The sequence below is a fragment of the Lissotriton helveticus genome, chromosome 12 (genome assembly GCF_964261635.1).
Source record: "Lissotriton helveticus chromosome 12, aLisHel1.1, whole genome shotgun sequence".
NCBI classification, from domain to species: Eukaryota; Metazoa; Chordata; class Amphibia; order Caudata; family Salamandridae; genus Lissotriton; species Lissotriton helveticus.
The window spans coordinates 548005466-548014885 of record NC_136073.1 but is presented as its reverse complement, the minus strand read 5'-3'; the positions used below and the strand labels follow the sequence as shown (position 1 = coordinate 548014885).

Below are 9420 nucleotides of genomic sequence, written 5' to 3'. Positions count from 1 at the left end.
TATAAATACACTTTTATATGGAATAAAAAATCATTCAGGTAACATTATCAATAATACATGTATTCATTGATTACATGTTGTCAAGATAGTTCAGAACAAATGCCTGCCAGGCCAATTAAATAAAATAAAAAAATGAAAATAGAACGTAGCTTTTTCTGCATGTGAAAAACATACCAAACGCTTACTTCAGTGAAACATTACTCACAGTTTGGCTATGTTAAAGTTTCATTTTCGAGTCACTGGAAAACCTTTTTGGGAGTCTTCGGCTTGATTTGAAGTGCTTCCCTTGGCATTCTTAATCGGAGTGCAAAGTAAACCTATAGTATCAAAATTATGGCATTGAAATGAATGCATAAAAATGTTGTCCAGTCATATACACAGATATATTCAATGTACTTACTATGAAACTTCTGCTGAGAACCGTATTCTTTTCGCAAGCACGACAGAGAATCCATTCCTTTTCTAAACGGTACCAACTGTATGCCTGGAAATAAAAAACATCATCTTGTCTAAATATGATGTCATATCCAATGTTTCTTTTCATTTAGATCACACTTTTAAAAGTATATTTGCTAAATAATTTAAGCCACACCACCAACGATAAACTCTGCTTTTAGTGTGCAATGGACAATATCACATTTCCCTAACATGCAGTTTTATTTTTTAGATATTTTATGTAGGTGTAAGCATACAGCTAGTTTCACCCTTTTGTGACCTACCCGTAATATTCTTTGCTTACAGTTACAGGCGTTCTCATTGCAGTCTTTATCTCTAAAAGTGAGATGTATTTTCATCCATTTCTAGGACTAGAAATGGATGAAAACACATCTTTTGATCCTTTGTGGATCTGATTTTCTCCAAACCTTTTTATTTGTATCATAAATGCATCCCCTTATCCTGTTAAAGTTGTTCATGAGGGTCAACTAGACAGGATACAGCTTTGTGACAAAAAAAGCCCTGGTCTGAAAGTAATGAAGATTAGTGATTAGGAATCAGACCAATACCCATTTGCTACCATCCTGGTCACAATCCTTACTTTGAGGGGGTGCTTCACCCTAAAGAAAGACAACCTTCGAGCCCAAGAAATGATGAGCTACTTCTGTTGCGCCTTCCTTGACCCTATGCCTTCCAGACCTTTTTATTTTGCACCACAAAACCCTCCCCTTCACACATTAACATGGAGATAGCCCCACCCACTGCTGATTTAAAATTCATTCTATTTCAAGCAGGTATGGTGAAATGCATGTGAATAAAATTTACAGAGTGACAAAGGACATATCATGCTTTCATTAAAAGTATCTTTACGAGTGTTACGCAATTTCTGGATATAGTAGCATACACATTTAAGGAAGGAGGTCCCTGTTGCGGTCCTGTAGTTCTGCAAAAGTGTAACCATTTATAATCCTGTCCTCGAGGCTTCTCAGTCACGGGTAGTAGACCAATCCTGCATCCCACAAGGAATGTCAGCCTCTAATGAGGCACATGTCCTAGGAACTGCTGTTCTCACCCATTCATTTGTCATACTTGCAGTTTGTATGGACCATTTATAGGAAATATCATAGGTGAAAACCAAGCAGTTGGATTGCCAAAAACGGTTGGATGATCTGCAAGCAAATCAGCAGGCTTCTGTGCACATCCAGGGCGAGCACAGCACTGTAAAGATTATGTCCGGATCTATATCAAACTGGGTAGTGACTACATGTTGAAAGCCTGGACCTAACCTGCGGATCACCTATACAGAAGTTTACAAATACCGCGAAATGGGTGAGCCCCATTCCTCCTACCACTGCACAGTAGTGATGCAGAGTTGATTGGTGCGCTCAACAGGAGAGGGTGGTGTTGGAGGCCAGATGCTGTCCTCAAAAACACAGGCGGGTGTGGGGAAAATGGCTAAACTTGTGATCCGTATTCACTCCTATTGTAGACCCGGAGAACCTCATTGACTCACTACTGTATCGAACTCAACTGGCTCGACTGTTTGTCTATGTACGTGTAACCCGAAAATTACCCTGTGCCTTAATCTTGTTGGCCACTTTGTGGCGTTTCAAAAAACCCCAATAAAGTTCTTTATAAAAAAAAAAAGAAGTTTACATATGGGTTAATAACCATCAGAGCCCATAGCTACCTCAGACTACTAGCATAGATACCAAAAAGTGGTTATTTGTGGCACTGGCACTAATTTCCGCTGTTCTTAGTCGTTCCGTGGAAATCACTTGAAGATAAGAGGACTTGAATTATGGGCTTAGAGTTCCTAAAGCTTCTCAGGAGGAAGCCATCATCATCTCCACTGCTTCACTTCTTGCCAGGGCCTAAGAAACACACGGATGGAGGGAACATCAATTTAATGATGACAAATGTATTTATCATAGCCTACTTTTTAAAATATTTGTATTATTAATAATTCAGTATTCGAACCAATCACCTTCCTTTGTACTCTTACAGTATTATAATTCTTCACTTATTTACACTCTGGGATGCTCATACATTCAAAAATTACCAATACACAATATACATTAGTACTGAATTGTAAGCTTAATTTATTGTACATTTATATGTATTCATTACAATATGTCATAGATATTGTCGATACTTCAAACTCTCCGACATCGAAGCATCAGCTATCATTCTCTATTAAATTTGCTAGTAATCCGTCAAATGCGAGCATTTTGTTTCTTTATGGGAACGGGCAGGGGGGATGGCAGGAAGCTCTTGACCCTAATGTGCCGGCACCACAGTGCCATCCACCAGTAGTCAGAGAGGGACAAAAGGAGGTAATCTATGATGGCCTATCATCATTGTCAAAGAGGTCAAGCTGGAACATATCCCACGTTAGTGTTGTATCTGGTCTAATTGAAGTCGAAATGTGCGACTCAGGAACACTGCGTTTCACCTCACACATTACAGGGCATCTCTTTTTCAAATCATGATACAAGCCGCAGTTATAGCCTTTGCAGGAAAGTGTCCCTTTTTGCATGGTTACCCCCTAACGTTTTGCCAGATACCCAATGCCAACTGGACTGAGTGTGTGCTGGGAACCTGCTAACCAGGCCCCAGCATCTGTGTCCTTTCCAAAAACTGTACCTTTGCACGGTGATGGATCAAGCCCTGATCTTTTGACTGGGTATGAGTGTTCTGTTTAATTCAGATGCTCTGTCCATCACCACCCCCTTTATGAATCGTTTTGGCCACCACAAGTGTGGAAGGGTATGCTCAGATGTGAGTCCCTTGCTCACTTCACCATCAGGATTCAAGCAAGCCGGGCCGAAGACGGCTGTAATGCCAGAAACCGGTCCCCGGAAGCTTGTTTCCTTTCCAGTAAAGAATTGGCTTGGTAGTTTGGTCTGCCCTGTTCCCATGATGCACTGGGCCAGGGTCAGACTAATTTGCATGTAGCCAGGTTCTGAGCTGGGATGGTGCAGTGAGCTAAAAAACGGTGATGGATCAAGCCCTGATCTTTTGACTGGGTAGGAGTGTTCTGCTTAATTCAGATACTCTGTCCATCACCACCCCCTTTATGAATCGTTTTGGCCACCACAAGTGTGGAAGGGTATGCTCAGATGTGAGTCCCTTGCTCACTGCACCATCAGGATTCAAGCAAGCCGGGCCGAAGACGGCTGTAATGCCAGCAACCGGTCCCCGGAAGCTTGTTTCCTTTCCAGTAAAGAATTGGCCTGGTAGTTTGGTCTGCCCTGTTCCCATGATGCACTGGGCCAGGGTCAGACTAATTTGCATGTAGCCAGGTTCTGAGCTGGGATGGTGCAGTGAGCTAAAAAACGGTGATGGATCAAGCCCTGATCTTTTGGCTGGGTAGGAGTGTTCTGCTTAATTCAGATACTCTGTCCATCACCACCCCCTTTATGAATCGTGAAGTCATTTTGAGCACATGAGCAGGGAGTTTGTTAACGCAAACTCTACAGGTCTATGATGGCTTTACTGAAGTCTGGGAAGTTTGGTATCAAACTTCCCAGTACATTAAACCCCACACTGATGCCAGTGTTGGATTTAATGAAAAATGCACACAGAGGGCATCTTATCGATGCCCCCTGAAAAACAGCCAACTCTGTTGTGGTTCCTGACTGGCTCCCAGCCATCTGCGACCTCCAGACAGGATTCTGGACCTCTGGGTAGAGAGCCCTCCACTCTCTGGGACGATGACCACTGCTTTGGCCCCAGCCCTACCGGCCTGTCTCCTGTTCTGAAACACCTGCAAGCTGAACCCGGCATGTCCTGAGGCCACCAGCCTCCAAGAACTCCGGGGACCTGCCCTGTCTTCCTAAAGAACTCTGATCTCCCATGGACACCGGATATGTCCAACACCAACCCAAACCTTGACTCCATATCCAGCCGGATCCGTTAGTCCCCAACACTCTGCACCCGATGCCTACGGACCGAGTTCGAGTGGCCCAGCACCCCAGCGAGATCCCCCTAGTGATCCTGACCTGTGTTCCAGCGTTGGACGACCTCCTCCACCTTCTCCTCGACACCTGCAGCCTCAACCTGAAGGGACCCCCCCCCAACTGGGACAGGAACCGGTGAGAAGAACCCGAACAGCTCCTGAGTCCTGAAGTGCCCGACTGACAGTGTCCAGGTGTCCAGCAACGCTTCATGTTAATCCGCCAGTAGTTGGTTCCCTTCATTCAGTGTTCTGGCTCCAGCCTGTAGTCCTTTCCAGTGACCGACGTACTCCATTGAAAAGCATTGGGCACCAGACACCTCCTGAGCACCCTGCACCCGGCTGCCCCTGCATCGCTGATGGTGTGGACTTGGTGCCAACATGGGACCCCCTTTGCCCTTACCTTGACCCTAGGAGCTTGGCTGCTGAGACCGAGTCGTCTGCCTGTGAGCAGTCCTCAACTGTGGTGGGCCCTAGGCCCGTTGGCTAACATTGGCAACCTACACACTGCACCCGGCCGCCCTAGTGCCGCTGGTTTTCCCCCTTGAGTGCCAACCTGAACCTTGGTTCTACCCTCCAAAACTCCAATCCCAAAACCGTTTTCTTACCTGCAAACCTAACACTTTGTTTTTCCCATAGGACTGAATGGTGGTTTTCTCCGAAATTCTTAGGTTGAACTGTCTTGAACTGCAACAAAAACAACTTAGTACCTTCACCAGATTTAAACTGTTTAACAATTTCCTAGGTTGCTTAAACTGTGTTAGGAGTATGTTTCATGCCACACTAGAAAAGTAATCAAAAAGTACTTTAAGTGTAATTTCAAGTGTTTCTGAACAATTTATTCACTTTCTCAACTACAAAAGTAATCTAAATGTTCCTACCAGAACAGCCTTCACTGTCTGTTGAAAAGTAACATTGTATGAAAAGTAAAACTTAGCTGTTACTAAGTAATTCTTGGTTCTAGAAATAAAAATAACAAAATAATAACTTTTTATACAAACAATTGGTCTGGATTCAGTCTTTGAGTATGTGGCATAATTTCTTGTCTGAGTGTGTACAACAAATGCTTAACACTACCCTCTGATAACCTTGACTGCTCAACGACACTACCACAAAAGAGAGTAAGGTATTATCTACCTTTGCCTCTGCTATACCTCTGGGGATCCAGTGGACTCTGTGCACACTATACCTTACTTTGGTCTAGTATATACAGAGCCAGAGTCCAACAGCCTTTCCTAGGTATTCTGCTTGCAACTTGTTAGGTCATCGGATAGTACCAAGAGATTCAGGTTTATGCAAGTTAGACATGCCAGTCCGGTAGGTCAATGTTTATCTTACCGTTACTGACAGGCCCAACCAGGCGAAAACATTCTGCATTCTCAACAATTTTACTATCGTAGGTACAGGGCATGTTTGCGTAAAATGTTTGGCATGGTCCAATATATTCACACTGCATATCCCTTAGCCAAATCACAACTTTGTCAGACAGTTCTAGCCTCACGTCTCCTTCCCACCTGAATCTCTTGTCATTAACAGTAGTGTCATTTACATCCCTCTTTGCCACATGGAGTGGCTTTTCTTCAATTTTATAAAGTATGAAGCAACTGTAGGAAGGTGGATATCTGAATATATGGTTACCCCCACTTTTTTCCTGGTGTTTTGCTGGTTTTCGACTTAGTTGGCCTGGGACCCTGCTATTCAGGGCCCCAGTATATCTGCTTTCTCTATAAAATGGACTCCATGTACTTTACGTACATACCAGATTGGTTACTGGGTCACCCTTGTGAGCCCCTGTATAGTGTACCCTAGTTACCCAGGGCATAGGTGCACCCTAGGCCTACCAGGGGCTGCAGCATGTATTGTGCCACCCCTGGTTTGGCATCCAAACTGACACCACAGGTCTGTTCACACAGCCTGGGTAAGGTGGTGTAATCACCCCTTACTTAGATATAGTATACCTACATCTATATATATATATAGACACATACACCTATAAGTCACTCCTAAGGCAGACCTCGACAATCCTGGAGGTAGAGTGCTTGGTTTTATGAGAGAGGGTGCCCTAGCATGAGCTGAGCCCCTCTGCAGCTTTCGGAACCATCTCCTTATAGCTGTTCTATGATATAGCCACACCATATACTCTTAAGTGCATTACAATTCTCATGGTTAATGCTAACTTTGATTTGGCTTTATCAAAACATGTCGTGTAAGGTGTCAAACACTTTGGAATACTACCCCCTCCTCCCCCAACAGTCCTGGTGGTGGGGGTAGCATTCCACCCTTCTAGAGGGAGAAGACATGTAGTTACTGGTAAACCCGGTTAAAGTTAAACAGAGCCTCAGCATCACAAAATGGATGCTGCTGCCACAGACACGAGTCTGCTCTCCTGCTGCTGGACGAAACTCCGGCAGGGGAGGCCTGGACAATAGGTTTCCTGTCCAGGGAGGTGCTGGCACCTCCCCAGACAGGGTTTTGTGTATTGGGGCAGGGAGGGCTGCATTCAGTGAATGCTTTCCAGACACTGCCTGCGGCACACTAGGTGCTCCATGCATTTCCCAGTTCAAACCGGTTGCTGAAGCACTCTGCCCCAGCTCTGGCGCAAACTGGACAAAGGGAAAGGGGTGTAACCACCCCCTTCCCAGGTCCACCCATCGGAGGGACCTTAAAGGTAGTCCAGCCCCTAAACTTAGTATAAGTATAGGAACCCATTCCCTAGGACTTTAGATTACCCTGGACGAAACTCTGAAACATAAATCCTGGACCTTCGACATTCCATTTCGACTGGAAGACAGAAGACATCTCCCTTGTAGTCAAGGAGTGACCACCCTGTTCAAACAGGCACCAACAGCAACTTTGCCGGTCTGCATTTTCGAGGCTCCCGCCGGATCCCGTGGAATCTGCGACACAGGACACGGACTTCCAGACATCTCTGACCCCGACCTTCGCTCACAGCAAAGCTGAGACCCGTGGCGGACACGAGAGACGTAGGACCGGAACTCCTGGACATCCTGCATTTTGCAAGCTGCACTCACTTCACGAGGTATATCGAAGTTGTGCATTGAGGTGTTTGAAGCCCCAGACCCGAGCGCCATTTGCACCGAAGCTCAGAGGCCCCCACTTCACGAGTGTCCCGCGGGCCCCGGTTTTGCATTTCAGCTCGACGCGTCTTCGTGGTTCCTAGTGCGTTGGCTAGTGAGCACCCCGAAGACTTTCTTTTGAATCTAACTTGCTTTCCTGGTTGCTCCAGGCTTGCTCCAGCCTCCCTACTAAGGAGAAGTGCCACAGACCTTGCTGGTCTGCACCGAAGCCAATCTCGACATCCTGCGTGGGTTGCGTTTGTCAAGGCTTGTTGGGTCCAATCCGGATACCAACCCCGCAGTCAACTAGATCCTTCGCGGGACAGCTCGAATCCAGCTCCTGGTCATCGACGACGCCTCCTGGTCCTCGTGGCTGAAGAGACAAATTTCACCTTTTCACCTGAAATCACCCGACACCTGGTGGCAGCTTTCTATAGCCGCCCTGGTCACTGGCAAGTGACCTAGACTCTGTCTCCTCTGCTTTCAGGTTCTTCATATCTTCGATCCACCCTTGGATCCACCCGGACACTTTTCCTCTGGTCGCCTGCAGCACTTCTTCGCAGCTCTCCATTGAAAACGATGACGAAACCCGACATCAAAAGACACTTATGCACCCGACTTCCGTGGGTGAGGTAACACGAGTACTCTGGTAGTCTCGAGGGTATTGGCCCTCCTAGTGTCTGAGTCTAAAAGGGTTCCATCGTAGTCCATCCGGAAGTATCCTTAAATTGTAAAATTGTAACTTGTTAGTTTCCCATATAAAGTCAATGGTAACCCGCGGCTGTGTTTAGACACTGCAGGCGTCTCCCGTGGGCCTCCTACTTCCTGACCTTTGGTTGTTTAGAGTAGCCCCAGCGATTGCACAGGCCCCAGGCCTGCTTTCTAACTCTCACGTGGTTCTTATACCACTATTTTAGTATATGGTTTGTGAGGCCCCTAGGGCAAAACGTATACTGAGCAACTTTTTGTATGCTAATTGAGTAACTTGTATTGTACTTTTACCTTTGACCTCATAAAGAGTGCAGAGGGGTTGTGTTTAGAATAAATACAGATAGATATATTTCATATATACCTTGTGTGGTGTGCTTTCATTTGATACTCAAGGGATTATAATTGGTAAAAACAACTTGCTTAATACGCTCTCTGAAGTCTTAGCCAGATGACTGCTGGTCCATGCTACAACTAGGATAGCTTTCTATAAGGTTGACTTTACAACTACCATCAATAAGGCTCAATTAGACTGGTGCAAGGAGCCCACTAGAACTAGTGGACATCATATGCCAGGCTAACTTCTCACAGCAACTGCAAAGTCTTGTTCACGGCGGTGGTGGGGGGAGGGGGTCATATTATGGCGACAAAGTGGGCCAGGTTTAAGACCAAAGGTTTAAGGCAAAGGAAATGTTACTTACTTGTAATTCTATATCTGCATCGTAGGTATTCTCACTGAAGTCATGAACATAAAATAGTATCAGGGACCATGTGTAGGAAAGTGCCCCGTTTTGTAAGGGTACCCCCACTTTTTACCTGACATCTGTTGCAACCTGACTCAATGTGCCCTTGGTCCCTGCCAATCAGCTTCCCAGGGCTTGTGTTTCTTCCCAAAACTGTACCTTTGTACCCACAATTGGTACATCCGAGGCCACAGGTAAGCCCCTTGTAAAAGGGGCTTACCTGAGGCCACCCTTAGAGGCCCTGTACATTAACAACCACACACTGCTGCAATGGCTGTGTGTTTTCGTGAAGAGTCGACATGACACACATCCCTGTGTGCCATGCCTGCAACCCACTGCCTGAGGCCTAGGTAAGTTACCCCTCTAGCAGGCTGCACTAGCCTCAGATGAGCCCTGTGCGCCTACAGTGTCTACGCCCATTCTTAGACACTGTAAGTGTAGTAAAGCCATAAAGAGTATATGGTCTGAGAGTTGCTCATTACAAACATTACAGCTCCAT

General features: G+C 45.7%; 1 protein-coding gene across 8 annotated transcripts in view; it reads right to left on the bottom strand.

Moving 5' to 3' along the window:
* Positions 1–205: 205 nt before the first annotated feature.
* Positions 206–9420, bottom strand: part of TERB1 (telomere repeat binding bouquet formation protein 1) — a 1077176-nt gene continuing 1067961 nt past the window's right edge. For all 8 annotated transcript variants that reach the window (XM_078669239.1, XM_078669238.1, XM_078669242.1 and 5 more), the window contains 2 exons: positions 401–484; positions 206–317 (listed from right to left, as the gene is read on the bottom strand). In XM_078669239.1, the coding sequence (XP_078525365.1) occupies positions 237–317; positions 401–484 (165 nt within the window). In that variant the 3' untranslated portion in view covers positions 206–236. The remainder of the gene's footprint in view (positions 318–400; positions 485–9420) is intronic.